At 45.4% G+C, this 16,812-nt stretch overlaps 1 protein-coding gene across 3 annotated transcripts in view; it reads left to right on the forward strand.

Annotated features, from left to right (window-relative positions):
- Positions 1-463: 463 nt before the first annotated feature.
- LOC109312530 (bifunctional 3'-phosphoadenosine 5'-phosphosulfate synthase 2) overlaps positions 464-16,812 on the forward strand; it is a 114,462-nt gene continuing 98,113 nt past the window's right edge. For all 3 annotated transcript variants that reach the window (XM_019538605.1, XM_019538606.1, XM_019538607.1), the window contains exons 1-3: positions 464-1,012; positions 2,633-2,830; positions 4,523-4,620. In XM_019538605.1, coding sequence (XP_019394150.1) covers positions 466-1,012; positions 2,633-2,830; positions 4,523-4,620 — 843 coding nt within the window. In that variant the 5' untranslated portion in view covers positions 464-465. The remainder of the gene's footprint in view (positions 1,013-2,632; positions 2,831-4,522; positions 4,621-16,812) is intronic.

The following is a 16,812-nucleotide window of genomic DNA, read 5'->3' on the forward strand; positions in this document are numbered from 1 at the left end:
CGGGCAGTTCTGGAACAGCTCCCGCAGGCCCCGCCCCGCCCCGCGCGGGGAGCCCGCTCCTCTCCCTGCAACATCTTCCTCGCCAGCTGCCCGGGGGGTCCCCGTCTCTGCCACACCTGAGAGCAGTCGCCTGCCCCCGACACCTCTCCGTCACCTCCTGCTCTGAGGCAGCCCTCTGCTGTCTGCAGTCTGGCCCTCTGCCCTAGGCCCCGGCCGGGGGGAGGCGGCCTTAGGCGGGCAGGAGGGTCTGGGGTGCGACGGGGCCGAGCGCGGGCTGCCAGGAGGCGGCGGGACGCGCAGGACTCGGCCTCCCTGGAGAAGCCGAGGCCAGGTCGGGCGACCCCCGTCCCTGCAAAGGGCCGGGCGCGAAGGCGGCACTCGCAGAACGGCCGCCAACCCCGCCCCGCGCCCGGCGCAGCGCCCGCCCCTTCCTGCGCGCCAGGTCCCTGCTGCAGCCGCCGCGCCATGCCGCTCTGCCGCTCGCCCGCGGTGCTCCTACTCCCGCTGCTCCTGGCGGCCCTGGCGCGGGGGCAGGAGACGGCGGCGAGTGGGTCCCTGAGCGCCTTCTTCGGCACCAAGTCACGCTACGCGGAGGTGAACCCGCACCTGCTGCGGGACCCGCTGGCGCTGGCGCCGGCCGCCTCGGGGCAGCTGCTGCCCGCCGCCGCCTGCGCCCCGCTGCAGCTGCGCGCCCTGGCGCGGCACGGCACGCGCTTCCCCACGCGCAAGCAGATCCTGCGGCTGGGCCAGCTGCACCGCCGCCTGCGCGCCGCTCCCGCGCCCTGCCCCGCCGCGCAGCGCCTCGCCGCCTGGGATCTGTGGTACCGGCCCGACATGGACGGGCGCCTGGCCGCGCAGGGCCGCCGCGATATGGAGCACCTGGCCCGGCGCCTGGCCGCCCGCTTCCCCGCCCTCAGCTCGCCGCGACGCCGCGCCGCCTTCCTCAGCAGCTCCAAGCACCGCTGTGTGGAGAGCAGCGCCGCCTTCCGCCAGGGGCTGCCCCCTGCCCCAGGTGAGGGCGCCCTGCCGTGGTGGGGCCCCCTTCTCGCACCCACCTTCCCCGGGGCACCCAGCTGTACCCTTCCCACAGCCCCTTCACCTTGCTGTGGCGCTGGGACAGAAGGGCGGTGCTGGAGGTGATGTCTCCCCCTCTGGCCTTGTCTGGCTGTTGGGACCCAGGTCTTGGGGCATTGGTCAGAACTTGGTCCTAGGGCAGGTGAGCAATAAAATGCACAAGCAGAGGCAAGGCCTTGTGCGTCAGCTGCAGTCTCTCAGTAGCCTAGGAGTAGGCTACTCAGTAGCCGGGCTGGGGCCAGAAATGATGCGAGGGGCAAGAATTTCCTGGGGAAGTCTTATCCCACTGTCTGCATCATTGGGATAGTTGATCCAATGCGAGAGACCCTTCCTTGAGTCTCAGTAATTGAACTCAAGCCAGAACTGAGTTTGGTTCAACTGCATCTCACTGGGGCATAGGTGGAGCATCGGTTCTTTTCATTCTTTGGGAATAGGGTTGAATTGAAAAAAATCACATAGGAAATTGGAGGCAAATTCAGATAGGTCACCTGTCTCCTTGTTGCTATGCTATGGGGGTGGGGCAGAGGGCAGTTATTTGGTCTGGAGGGCCATTTAGGGAGTTTTGGTGAATGGTTGCATGTGGGATCAGCACCCCCATGGTTACACGGTCAGCACCTGCTCTCCCCACCAGCTCACCAGAACTCCCTAAGTGGCTCTGCTCAGCGCTGGGCCGGGCGGATGAGGAGCGGCATGTGGGAGTGGGCACTGGGTGGGGCTGTGATGGTGCAGGGCTGGGGCACAAGCTAGGGCCACCATCCACTCCACAGGCACTGTTTCCTTGGGCAGGGGCATGCAGGGAGTGGATCTCAGCTCTGCCCCGGGCCCTTGTTCTGTACTGTCATCACCCAGCAATTCCCAAGGCCTCCATGGAGACTGGCTAGGATTCACACGGTTGGGGCGTGCAGCCAGATGGATGGGGCTATGGGCAGGCAGGAAGCAGGGCTGGCAGATGGAGTTGGGGCTGGGATTTTGGGGCAATAACAGTGGGACTGGGGCCTAGGGCAGAGCCACCATCTGCTCCCCGCATACCCCTGCCAGCAGAACCAGTGCTTATTGCAGGGGTGCGCAGGCAGCAGACCGTGGCTCTGTCCCAGGCCCCAACCCCGCGCTATTGCCACCTCCCTGAGGTCCTGCCCTGAGATTCCAGCCCCATCCTATCTGCCCAGCCATAGGCCCTGCCTATGTGGGTAGTGCCCCTGGTGGTGGGTGCAAGGGGCGGACAGGCTGGGTGCTCAGGCAGCAGGAGCTGGGTCCTGTAGAGCAGTTGCTGCAGTGTCTAGGAAGTAAGTCCAGTTGCTGTGCTACCTCAGCCCCGCAGTGGGGCTCAGGCAGTGGGTGTACACCTGTGTCTGGGCCTGGTGGGACTGAGGGACCTGCTTCAGGCTGGATAAAATCTCTTGGCAGGCTAGATTTGACTTGCAGGCTGTATTTTGCCTACCCCTGGTTTAACAGTTTGTTTCCTTCTGAAATTGCTTGGCTAAGGCTTGGAATTAAATTCTGTAAATTGCTACATTTTTAATAGCTACTATATAGTTGCTCATTTTCTTTTTCCCTTTAGATATGGAGAACGAAGTGCTTGAAATTAATGATAAATTAATGAGGTTCTTTGATCACTGTGAGAAGTTCAAAACCTGTATAGAAGAGAACAGAACAGCTTTGCATCAAGTGGATGCCTTCAAAAATGGTTCCAAGATGCAAAACGTTTTGGAAAAAATTGCTAATACCTTATGTCTACCAGTGAATGAGTTGAATGCAGGTAGAGTACATGTCCTGTGGCTGTTGTTTTTTATTTACATAAATCTTTTTCTAGGTACATCAGTTTGGAAGAGCAGATGTGTTTAATTCTCTTTGGAGGTTTTTGGGAAGATTAATGAAGAGAGTATATGACATCACCAATTGAGTAAAAACAGTTGTTAAAATGTGTTTGTTTTCTGCAACTGGGCAGTGTACACTAACTTAAATATTCTAAAAAATGATAGAATATCAGGTTTAATAGTTTGGTCTTTATTCCAGAAAAACATTCTTGACTGAAGATGCAAAGGAACCCTGAATTCTGGGTTGATTTTAAGAGATGTTCAGTGTAATAAATAAACCTGTGGGTTATCAGCTTAATTTACAGAAACAGTTATGATAAAATTGTGTAGCTTTATACTAAGTAAGCTGTTAAATTACATGCATGTTTTAACAATGAATATTAAGTGGTGAATTTTCAGAAGAAAATTTAATGTATAAGAAATCTGTAGAAAAATCTTTCCCAGTTAGATTACATGAACTTGGTACAGATCATTTTGAAAAATACAGAAATTTATTCTTTATGGGAAAAAAGGCATAGCACACAGTCTAAAATAATTGGTGAAATGTGATAAGGTATTGTTTACCATCTTCTGTATTACATAAACTTTTATAAAATCTTGTATTTCAGTATGCTGTAGTAAAATTCTTGGGTTACTGTTGAAGCCATAGAAATCACAAGCCCTTGGATATGTCTTCCTATTGCTCATCCTGAGAATATTCAGTTTAACTGAATTGTTAAGCTAAGGACCGCTAGGGTATTTCTCCTTGCAGTCTTTTTTTTAATTGGAAAATTTTATTTAAGAGTGTGTGTGTGTGTGTGTGTGTGTGTGTGTGTGTAAATGATTTTATGAGCTAAATTAGCAACATTTTGTTAAATTGCAGTTTTTTGTTCTACCTGAAACTTTCAAGGATCCTGCTATGTATTACATAGCCAGCTGGGGAAAGTCCATAAAACAAACAAAAAACCCCAACATTTTAATTACTATAGTGTAGTAAGAGCATGAGTGTGTAAAGATTTCCTGAACTGAAATATACAGTAATTGGATAAAAATTCCAGGTACGCTGCATCGGGAGGGAACATTTGAACAGAAAGGAACAGTGGAACAAGTCATTAGTGCTGCTATTTAACAAGATAGGAACAGAGTTCTTTAGTACCCTGAGTAGGTCCTACAGTTTCTGTGTTGAAGGAAGCTGATTTAAAGAGGCTAGGGAGTGACACCATTGCTGCCATTTGGATTCTTAAATGAGTGTAAACAGAGGGAGGGGCTTGACTAGGATTGTGCCAATATAAACCTGCCTATTTTGTGATCTAGCCTGTTGCATAATAAGAATACTGCTTACATCAGCAGTTGCAAACTGTTGAACACATGACTGTTTGGCACATATGGCTCTATCATGTGAAATGTTTGCAATCCAGGACCCAGTTTCTATAGATGTGCAAAAAAGTATCATTTTCATAATGGAACATGAATTGTCCCATTGTGCAAAGATGGTGTTTTAGTATGCACTTGGACTGGTTGTTGTCTGTTGGGTATCATTTCTGCTCCTGTCACAATTCCTTCTCATGGCAGAAGAGTGATGGTGAGGGGCTAGTAGAGAGCAAGTATAACTAGTTACCATTTTTCTGACACTTATTTTTCCGGATTTATTTCAGATCTGATTCAAGTGGCTTTTTTCACCTGTTCATTTGAGTTGGCTCTTAAGAATGTGACCTCTCCTTGGTGTTCAATCTTTGATGAAGAAGATGCTAAAGTAGGTGTAGAATATATAGCCGTGTTAACTTTGAATATTTCTATTTGCTTTTGAGTATTAATGTAAAGAGTTTATCACTTACTGCATTTCTGAAAAAAAAACAAATCTAAGAATCATTTGGAACAGATATATTTTTCTCTCTTGCTTTTGGTAGGTAATAGATCATTCACACTTCCAAAAGAAAGTGTTTTTCTTCCCTGTGACTAATGAGGCTTGACTATGAATGGACTCAGGGCACTGTAAAGTTTGTCTAATGCTGAAACAATGAAAAGGTGAAAACTGCTGTTTGACTGTGTTCCACTTTATTATTTAGTGAAGTTGACCTCTGATCCTTAGATGTATGTTTCAGTACTATTGCTTATAATCAGTTGATAAAGGCATGTAACAATTTAGAACTCAACACTTTTAATCTATGAAAAATATAATTGGTAACAGATGGATGTGTCTAAATAGCTAAAAATGTAGTTTTTCACTTAGCTTCTCCCAAAGATAAATGACCAAGTTACTCTCAAAAAGGAAAGTTAAAAGGGAAATTTTAAGAAAATGGGAGAATTAAAGATAGATGGAAGTTTTAATGGTTTTAAAAGATGACTAATATTTTGATACAGCTCCTTACAAATCTCAGAAAGCTATTTAATGATTTTATTTTACTTAGCTGGTAAAATGTTTCTTTGTATACTGTAATGGATACCAAGTGAATAACCATATGTTCTTTGGAGAAAAGATGAAGCCTTAGTGTGAAACAGTTCAAGCGCTTCACCATGGAGTATCTCATGCTGTAACCTATTAGCCAATACTTACAATTTAGGATTATAGTATCATAGAAAAGTAGAGCTGGAATGGACTTCAAAAGGTCATCTAGTCCAGCCCATTGCTCAAGGCAGGGTCACCCTTGACTAACCATGTGTCTGTCCAACCTGCTCTTGAACATTTTAAGGGATGGAGATTCCACAACCTCTCTAGGAAGCCTGTAACAATACTTGACTACCCTCATAGCCAGACATTTCTTCCTAATCTCTAACCCAAATTTCCTCTGCTGCATTTTGTGGTCATTGGTCCTAGCCCTATCCCCTATGGCCACAGAGAGAGAGAGGACCATCTCCATCCTCTTTATAATTGCCCTTCAGGTATTTGAAAACTGTTATCAAATTCCACTTCAGTCTCCTCTTCTCCAGGCTAAATAACCCTGGTTCTTTCAGCTTTTTCTCATTATTCTTGCTTTCCAGGCCTCTAATTATTTTTGTTGCTCTCTGCTGGATTCTCTCAATCTGTCCACATTCCTCTTGAAGTGCGAGGCCCAAAAGTAGACAGTACTCCAGGTGAGATTTTTACCAGTGCCGAGTAGAGCAGAAGAATCACTACCCTTGATTTGCAAGCAACTCCTGTTAATACAGCCCAGTATATTTCTTGTCTTTCTTGCAACAAGATCACATTGCTACCTTATGATCTACTGTAACCCACAGGTCCTTCTCTGCAGTACTACAGCTTAGCCAGTTATTTCCCAGTCTATATTTTTAATGCAATTATTCCATCCCAAGTGCAGAATTTTGCATTTGTCCTTGTTGAATCTCATCTGGTTGGTTGCAGACCATTTTTCCAGTCTCTCCAGGTCATTCTGGATCCTAGCCCTGGCTAGGATCTGCAAATTTGCTAAGCATGAACTCAGTCCTGTTGTCCAAATCATTAATGAAGATGTGGCAGAAGGCCACCTCCTGTTTCTCCCCAAAAACTCTGTGACAATTTGGTTAGGATGGGTCCAGCAGAGGATATGCACCTTACCCTATCTGTTTAGGTAACCTGAGCTGGATACATTCCTGAGGGAGGTGGGGAAACCTGCTCCTGCTGCCTACGTAACTGGCATCACATACTTGGGTGAGGGGCTTGGGCTCCCTGGAGAGCTAGGAACTGCCAGTCTACCCAGCAACCAGTGATACATTTCAAATTTGTTGGCTGACCTCAATTGGACCAGGTAAATGAGGTCATAAGGGCTACCCAGGAAGTGGGGGCAGCAGCCATGAGGAAGACTCAGAGAGAGAAGAGTTGGACCATCTGAAACTTGCTCTGTCTCAAAACTCGTGATCAAGGAACTGCCTGCCTCCAGAGAGAATCTCCACCTGCCTCTGGATGATACTTGTGAGTAAACTACCTGAGATCTAACTAGATATGTAGCTTTCAGTATCTCAGATGCATGATCAGAGGCTACCCAGCCATGCCAGTTTGCTCTGTGAGATTTGTCTGATATTGCTCTACCCTGTACCCTATTCCAACCCTGCCCCTTGTAACCAATAAAGTTCTCTTTCCTACCTAGCATAGGAGATTTATTGGGTGTGGGTCTAGATTATGCCTTGGGGTCCCCTTGGTTCGGCCAACCAAGGGAGACCACTGCTTGTGCTTCCGACTGAGGGAAGCACCCCCAAGTGCTTGAAGTGAATCAAGTACCCTTGAGGGCTACTAGGCCTGTGTTATCCAGGAGACACAGAACCAGAATCAAGCCCAGTCCTGGGTGGTGGCAGTTTTTACCCCAGGCTAGCAGGTGTGCTCCAGGAAAGGCCAGCCAGACATGAGGCACCCTCAGGGAGGCACTCAGAGCCTGGAAGGTAGTTGGGTGCAGTGAGGTGTGTGACTCAATGCAGGAGCACCCCCTACTGGCTCACCACAGAAGATATTAAATGATACCAGACCCAGAACGTATCCCTGGCAAACCCAACTTGATACCTCCTCCCAACTAGACATTAAGCCATTGATGACTACTCATTGATCACAGTGATCCAACCAGTTACGTATCCAAGTTACAGTACTTTCACCTAGTCTGTATTTCTAGAGATTGTTACTGAGAATGCTATGGGAGATGGTGTTAAAGGCGTTGCTGAAGTCAACTCTATCACATCCACTGCTCTGTGCTTCTGCAGAGTACATCATTGTTTCATAGAAGTAAATCAGGTTGGTCGGGCATAACTTGCTTTTGGTAAATCCATGCTGCTTTTCCTGATCAACTATTCTCCTCTAAGTGCTTCACAATAGATTCCTTGAGGATCTGCTCCATGATCTTTCCTAGTGTCAAGGTCAGGCTGACTGGTCTGTAATGCCACAGATCATGGTCCTTTACTTTCTTAAAGGTGGGCACTATGTTTGTGTTTGCCATTTTCTAATTATGTAGGACTTCATCTGACTTGTATAAGGTCTCAAGAAGGATAGCTGATGTGGCTCTGAATTTACCTCAGTGAATTCCTTCAATACCCCAGGGTGCTTCCCATCTGGCCCTGCTAATCAGAGAATCTAGATGCTTTCATAGTAATCCCTAAACCTATTCTGCCACTACTGTAGGTTGGTTTGACTCCTTCCTGGTCTTTGCTGCCAGTTGTGCTTGTCATCTGGTGCACGTGTGTGAAGACCGATGTTTAAAAAAGTCATTAAATACTTTAGCTTTCTCTAAGTCTTGCATAACTAGATCACCTTCTGCAATTCCATACAGGCCTTGCGGTTTCTCTGGTCATTTTCTTACTTCAGACATGCCTGTAGAATCCCTTTTTATTGCCTTTTTATGTTCCTTGCCAATTGCATCTCAAACTGTGTCTTTGCCTTCCTATTTTTTCCCTGCATTCCTGTGCAATACTCTTCCCTATTACTGAGACCAAATTTTCACTTTTTAATAGGATTTCTTTTCTGAGTTTTAACTCCCTGAAAAGATTGTTGTCTAGCCAGACTGGACTCCTGTTGCACTTACCATTCTTTTGATGCATTGGAATATCTTGCTTCTACACCCTTAAAAGGGCCTCTACTCCTTTTTTTCCCCTTCAGACTTGCCTCCCAAGGGAACCTGCCCACCAGTTCCCTGAGTTTAATGTCTGCTTTTTTTGAAGTCCACTGTTTCTTATTCTGCTGCTCTCTTTCCTTTCTCCCCTTAGGATCTCAAACTGTCATTTCATGATTGCTGTTACCTAGGTTACCTTCATATTCTCAACTAATTCTTCCCTGTTTGTGAGCAGCAAACTGCAAAGAACTCCCCTTCACTTTCTTTTCCTCTCTCCCCATGTTGGTCTGTACTACCTGTATCAAAAAATTATCCCAGATATACTCTGAGCAGTGCACAGGCAGTTGAGCAAATGCTGTTTCCCTCCTAGCAGGTATTGTGGTAATTAGTCCCCCATGAGAACCAGGTGCTGTGACTTGGAAGCTTCTGTCGGTTCTTAAGAGAACCTTGTTCACCTCTTCTTCCTGGTGTGGTGGCCCATAGCAGATGCCCACTATGATATCCACCCTGCTGCTCTATCGTATGGCCTTTTCCCCAGAAGCTTTCAACAAGCCTACCTTCCACTCCCTCTTCTTGTCCCTCAATAAAAGAGGCCCTTGAATCAGCAGTAACCTTGGACCGCTCAGGAAATCCCCATTAGATGTCAACTTTCCAACATCCGCTGTCTCTAACCATAAATTTGCACTTTGCTGTTTCTTTCAGCAGCACATAAATGTCCCAGCATTTTTAAGGAAAGTTTTTAGAGAAATGTATGAATTTTGTTTCATGCTAGACTTGTTTCCTGTTAGTTGCTTCAGCATAAGCACCTCTTGAAATCTAAAACTAATATTCAGATTTTCAGCAGTGCAGATCCTGATACAGAACCAGTGTCACCCATGCTGCTTCATCTACAGTGGTTGTTCTCAACTTTCTTGGACTTTGCACCCCTCCATAACTCTTGTGAATTGAGTGGCACCCAATTTTAAAAAATGAATTTCTATTTTATAGGGGTGTGACAGTAGGGGTGGAGTTTTGGCCAGACAGGGACTGAGCCTGAACCTACACTTACTTGTTTATCTCCATATCTTATGTTGTGTGTCAGAACCTGGCAGCACCCCGGGGCACCTTGGTTGAGAATCAATAGTTAAAATTAAAGGAGAATAATCATGAGGGAAGCTCCTCATTAAGTAAACACAAAGCTTGTTTCAAGGGTTTCAGTGAAATGTATATAAAAGGTTTTAAAATAGTCTTGCAGAAGCATAAACTTACTTGACAAGCCTACCTGCTCGAGTTAACTGATGGTGATGGCCTACTTTGAGACTTACTGTTTCCTAGTTTTACCTTCATAACTTTCTATGGGTCTTGTAGAATTGTTTATGCTGAGTGAGTCCAAGGGGTTTCTTTACTTTTAAAGAGCTGAATGTATGTCTAATGCATTATCCTTTTCCTGCTGTTCCTCTGAGGCTGTAGATTTTTCTTATTTGGGACATTATCCTTTTTTTGACATCATGATGGATTTACTTTTCTAGGTCTGCAAGTCTTGCAAGAGGAAAGGAAATAAAAAGTAAACTAATACGTGTGAGCATGTGATCAAGGGACAGCCCTTTAAGGAAAGGTTTCACTCCGGGCCCAGACCTTTTTGTGGCCTTGAGCTTGTTTTTTTTTCACTTTATTTTTCATATTTAAATCAGGGCTGTTCAACTGGCAGCCTGTGAGGGACCAGCATGCTTCATCTGGTCGATGAGCAATGGGACAGGTGGGGGAGAGGGTACAGGAGGGGGTGGGGAGAGGTGTGCTGCATGGTGTAGCCCATGTAGTAGGGGGACCATGCACTGCACTAAAGTTGGATAGGTGTGGCCTAAATCATAAGAGCTGTATTACAAATCCTGCATAAGTTATGTTGAGATCTTTGGATGGAAGGTGCTAAAATATACTCATTGCTTCAAAAAACATTACATTGGAGTGGGAAGAATCCCTTGTGATGTTGGTGATTAAATGTTCTAGCATTAAAGTTGGCCTCAAATGTATTTGTTGAGAATTATGTGATGGTCTGAGCTGTCTGACAGTAGTCAAAAGGACAGGGGCTTTCGGCATATTTGACAAAAGTAACATACCCTTTCTGGATCTTGCTGATAATTTTCTTTCCTCCTTCCAGCAATGATCGTTAAAGCTTGACATATCTTTAGACACAGAGGGGGTTGGAGGCTTTATAGATGACAGTGCCACACACCATAGTTGTGTGGGGGTTTTTTTGTAGTTTTGCCAGTAATCTGATTCTGCCTGGATTTGGGAGCTGGTAGTGTCAGGTGTCTCTAGATAATGCTAGTTCTTAACTGCTTTTGATGTCTGATCAATTTGGAGAAAGAATAATCCTTTTTTTTTGCTGTTTGTCTTTTGAAGAGATTAAAACTGTTTTAAAAAGCCATGCATTACTGAGGCTTCTACTGTGCACCTTCCTTCAAAAAGCTGCTCTGATTTGACCAACTTAAATAGGCTTTGTGATTACAGAATTGAAACTCTGGTCACGCACAGGATTGTCATTACATTGATAAACACCTATGCATCTCTTGCTTTTTTTCCTGTCGGTCTTATGAGTTAATCTGGTTGGAGGAATAGTCCAATAATATTGCTGACAGTTGTTTGAATGATTTGTTTTCATTCCTGTGAAACTGGAAATCTTGCTGTTTAAGTAGAAGTGGTTGATACGCAAAGGGCTTCTCATTTGTGATTTCATTTAATTGGCTGTAGTCAATGGAAAAGTGATGGGTCGAGAATCTTGTTACCACTTTGGACAAAGCCCTTCCTAGATCTTCTGCAAGTTTATTCCAGTTATGCAGCTACACAGTTTATACCCTTATTTATCTCGTAATGACTTTACAAATACAGCCATCTTGTGACCTTGTTGTCTCATTACTAAGCATAAATTACCTGCATCTTTAGAGCACTGCAATATAATAAACACTATTTTAGCATAGGTCAAGTATTTGGGACTTGAACCAAGCGTATGAAAAACACTTCATCTGTCAACATCTTAAAACCTGAATTCACACACTGGGTATCAGGCAGAGTTGTCAGCTTGTGCAAGCAAACACAAATATTTTATAAATCAAGGGGCTATTTTTGTCTGTGTTCTTTTAGCTCAAGATGCATAGAAGAGGTGTACATTTCTTTAGCAAACCATCCAAACTTGCCTGTTTTTGCCCAAGAAAACTATTAGTGACACACAAGTGCATTTGTGTTCTTATTTAGTCTGTAAACAGATGTCTCATTTGAGGTGGTCTTGATTTGTCCCAGGTGTTGATGTGGATCAAAATGGGAGGGGTGCAGCCCTTTACATGCCCTTTCAAGCTGATGTGCTTCTCTAGTACAAGTAAATGGTAAGGGAGAGCATATGGCCTGACAGACTTGTCCCTGGAATGAGCCACGAGTGAGTTAAATTAGCTAGAATTAGTTTAGACAAAGGGTGTCAAAAATACAGCCTGCAAGCCATATCCAGCTCTGGCTCCCGTAATTCAATCCTTGGTAGTGGCCTTGAGTCAAATTGATCTGGACTGGCTGTGCAGGCATGGCCTGGGATGTGTATCACATGGCGCCCATTCTGGCCATTCCAGGAACTGTATCACATGCAGCACCTGTCCCTGGTGCCCCAGGGTGTGCACCATACATGGCACCTGCTCTGGCCAGTTTAGGACCAGCACTGCATATAAGTCCCACAGGTATAGTTTCTGGCACAGGTCCTGAACTGGTTGGAGCAGGCACCGTGTGTTGTACAAGTCCCAGCTTGGCTGCTCTAGGAGCCATTGTGTGCCATGCGGATTACAGTATGGATGCTGGATCTGGCTTGGGTTAGGGAGGGTGGGGTCAGTGGACCTGTTGGTTTTGTCCAGCCGATGCACCTGCCCTATGTCACTCATCCAGCCTATGGGGACAAATGAGTTTGACATCTCTTACTTAAACGCACACCAGTGATGTCTTGGGGAAAGTGTTAACATGTTTTATATGACCTACTTCACAGATACTTGAAGTGGGATGACGAGTGTGAATGTGTAGGATCTGGGCAGAAAAGGAGACGTGCAACAGCTGTTTATAGCCTTAAAAATACATGTGATGTATTTTTGTGAAATAATACAACTTTAATAATATGTATGATTTTTAGGTACTGGAATATCTGAATGATCTAAAGCAGTATTGGAAAAGAGGATATGGCTACGATATCAACAGCCGTTCTAGCTGCATTTTATTTCAAGACATCTTCCAAAAATTGGACAAAGCCGTGTCAGAGAGTAAAAGGTAAATTAACAGAATGAGCTTTAGTTGCAGATTTTCTGTTCTTAAGGTTAGTGCAAGGAACAATCAAAGTTTTGGATAACAAGGAAAATTATGCTTTTTACTTGTGTTGGAAATAAGTGAGCCCTAAAGTTAGTTTGAGCTCAGTTACGATACTCAAAGGACTGTTTCTTCCCTACATTATGCTCGTCTTAATACTTCAAAGTACATTTTGTTTTGTTGGAAATACCTGTGAACAGAAATTTATCCAAATATTTTTGTGTTGTGGAGACAGACTCTTTTTTCCTTTGTAACTACCTTACTCTTTCCTTTCCAGAAATAGTGTAATGACCATATTTCAAATGGTTTAAATTGTTTACTTTCTTGGCTCAGGGAAAAGCAAGTCATAGTCTATATACCACAGTTAAAATTTTAAGAGATTACACCCAACATTTATTAAAGCATTTGGTATGTTAATTTATTTTAACTTATTTGGAAAACCTTTTATATTCAAAACAATATTTTTAAAACTCATTAAAGCATGGATTCTGAGGCCAGAAAGAATTGTGCAATTATCTAGTCTGGTGTCCTATATACATGGGTCATAATTATTTTTCTCCAGTACCCGGGTTAAAGCGTTTTATCTATAAAGGTATCTGATCTCATCTTAACAACTCCAAGTAATGGTGAATTCACAGTCTCCTCAAACTATTCCAGTGTTTTCATTACACATCAAGGATTTTTTTTTATCTTCTTCTAAGGTTGAATGTCTTGAACTTTGGCTTCCAGTCATTGCTTTCTGTCACACCTTTATGAATTAGAAAATCCTCCATTCCTAGTACTCTTTTCTGTGTAAATGCTATATGCTTGGTGACCAAGTTGCTTCTGAACTTTTTGGTATACTCAACTGTTTGAACTCCTTTAATTTTATGTTGTATAGCTTGTTTTCAACCCATTTGACTTGCTTCTAGTAAGTTGTTTATTTTCCAATGTGATAGGATGGTAAAGTAGATTTGTATGTGATGGCTTATGATTCACTGTTTGGGTTACAAATGCTACAGGAAGAGGGGTAGTAGATTTTAGTATATCTAGAGCAGGGGTGGGCAAAATACAGCCCACAGACCAGATCCGGCCCACGAGGCCATTCTGTCCAGCCTGCGGGTCCTCTAAAAAATTTACAAAAATTAATATATATCTGCCCTTGGATCCTGTCAAAAATGACAGGAACCAAGGGCAGTAGGACTCAGGGAAGCCCGGTGGGCTCCCACAACAGCAGGGCCTGCCTGTCCTCCCCAAGCCAGAAGCCCCAAACGTGGCTTCTGGTCTGAAATGACATAGCAGCCCCACACTGGAACCACGGGGAAGGTGGGGAAGACAGGGGAGGCCCCTGGGCATGGAAGGAGCCCAGGGAAAAGTGGCCCAGGGAAAAGCTGAGCAAGGGTGGGGGGAGTGGCCCCTAGCCCAGCCTGTGCCCGGTGCCCCGCACTGCAGCCACTTGCAGCCGGCCTGGGGCTGCCTATGCCTGCTCTGGACAGCCCCACGCAGGCTGCAAGCAGCTGCAGCAGGGAGCGTTGGCCATGGGGCAGGTGAGGGGCCACTTCCCACTCCTCCCCCGCGCTCAGCTTTTCCCCAGGCTCCTTCCTGGTGTGGAGAAAAGTGGCCTCTCACCCACCCTGTGGCTGGCATCTTGCATTGCAGCTGCTTGCAGCCTGTGTGGGGCTGCCTATGCCTGCTCCACACAGCCCCGCGTTGGCTGCAAGCGCCTGTAGCAGGGAGTGCTGGCCATGGTGTGGGTGAAGGGCCACTTTCCCCCGTGCTCTGTATCAGCACCTTCCCTGCCGGGGAGCAGGGAGTTGGGGCTGTGCACTGCCCCCCACTTGTACCGCGGGGGTGTGGGGCACTGGGAGTGAGCAGGTACGGGAGCCAGAAGAAGCATCGGGCCCGCACTGATGTCCCAGGGCAAGTACCAACAGGGCCCAGAGCAATGTGGCAGGAGTGCGGGGACCCAGTTGGCAGGGGCTCTATGGAGCTAGGCCAGCTCCCCCCTCTTCCTGCTGGTGCAGCCCAGCCCAGCTCCACAGACCCCTGCCAGCCTGTGGTCTGCTTTGGGCCCCACCGGTGCTGGCCCTGGGACATTGGTCCCAAGATACTGGGACATTGGTCCCAAGATAGGTGCCCTGCCCCCATGTCACTGTCAAGGGGCAGGGCTGCCCATGCAACCCTCAACAGCCTGCTGAAACTGGGTAATTGCCCCTCTGTCCAAAATAATTGCCCGTCCCTGATCTAGAGCAATCCAGGTACTTGAGTACATGGATGTTTATCTATATGTGAAATCAGGCCATTTGAGCTTTTTGAAGTGGGATCTCCCTGCATCTTAAGGACTTTCCATTATCACCGTCCCAAATATTTGTCTCTTAGTTAGAACAGAACCCATGTAATCTGTTTATAACAGCAGTTAACAGAGCCAATGCTTTGAAGCGTCATTTGCAAACCAAAAAATTCTGACAGGAGGCATAGTGATGACATACCATTTACAGGCAGACTTTCATCCAAGAGTTAGTGAAAACCTCTGCATGAATCACTCAGTAAATCAGGTGGTCAGTGCAAGAGAAGGTCTTGTAGACCTTTAAGATGCACATGTTCACATCTTCATTTTCACACTAGTTATTTCTATCACTTCACCAGAAAGACTTAATATTGTTAAAACTAACCTACAAATCCAAAACCCTTTATCAAGTGTGCAGTACACCAAGTTTGATGCAATTGTCTTCCTTATGAACCCTCTCATGATTGGGTAGTTATGTATTATTATGAGTTTGCTATCATCTGAAGTAACATGAGTGAAAAAGCAATCTCGCTGCAGTCAAAAGCTCGTTTTACCTGCAGGCATATTTGGTATAAAATGCAGAGGGAGTTCTACTATGTGGAATTGTGGCATTTTCTGCAGATCCTGGCATCCATCCTAGCTTGTAGGTGAAAACCTGAAGATTAGTTTTATACATATGCTTCTATATTGTGTCTCTTCAAAACCTGTAATCCATGCAAAACTGGTAGCAAAGAATTAGACATTTCTGGTGATACCAGCACGTTCTTGAGGAGGTTGCTAATCCCTCCCCCAAAATTGCACAGAGGTGCCCTTGGTTCCTTTAGATTAGCAGATGTAATAGATGCCTGCCTACATGAAAAGGGAGCTTTTGTGAGAGTGGTGAAGGTTCAGAATTGGTCATGAATAAAGTTGAGGAGAATTTTTCATTCTTCACCTGTGAGCATGGATGGAAAGATTACCACTTGCTATGCAAAATTTGTAAGGGAGCAGCCAATTCAGTAGAGCAGTATTTGTACGTCCCCCAGAAGGCAACATGAAGTTGCACCTTAGATTAAACCAGGGATGCATAAATTTTTGTGAGCCTGAGTTCATGAAAATAAATTCTTTTGCCTTTGCCTATGTTAATCTTGATTTATCAGCTGTCATTTTTGTTTCAGAACAAGAGTAGCATCTGTTAGTCTGTGTTTAACTGTTCACCCTAGCAAAAATATTAGAAGGCTTCTTAATATTTTGGTTCTCATGTTGTAATTCTGTAATGTAAACAGTGATAATTAAGTACAAGCAGACAGTGACAGTAACTAGCTCTCCTTGCTTTCAGGGCTTCTAATACATGGGGGCGGGCAGTTATTTCACATGGAGGGCCGCCTAACAAGTTTTGGTGAGCTGTTGGGACACAAGCATTGCCCCACCCCTTGACAGGTGCCCTGCCTCCTAGTTGCTATCTAGGGACTGTAAGTCCTGCCCCCAACCCCTGACTTGGCCCCTAGAAGTACTCCTTTAGATCGTTCCTTTTGCCATCTTGGAACCGGAAAAAAAAATTATGTACTAAAAATCAAACATTGACAATAGCATATTTTAATTTTTTTTAAATATTTTTGTCCCAATTTTGTGTTTTATTGTGTATATATAGAGGTGATTGCATAATAGTTCAAAATGAAGTCTTACTCTTGTATGTTGTATGTGGGGGGGCGTGTGAGTGGGTATTGGTGTTTGTGGGGGGATCCTTGTGGGGATGTTTGTGTTGGTGGGTATGGGGTTTATGGGGGGCTGTGTGGAGGGGTGTGGGTGGGTGCAGTGTTTGTGAAATGTGTGATTGATTGGGGGGGGCGGTGTGGTTGTGGGGTTTGTGGGTATGGTGGAAGGTGCATGG

The sequence above is a fragment of the Crocodylus porosus genome, unplaced genomic scaffold, assembly GCF_001723895.1.
Source record: "Crocodylus porosus isolate Cpor-Errol unplaced genomic scaffold, CroPor_comp1, whole genome shotgun sequence".
In the NCBI taxonomy this organism is placed as follows: domain Eukaryota; kingdom Metazoa; phylum Chordata; order Crocodylia; family Crocodylidae; genus Crocodylus; species Crocodylus porosus.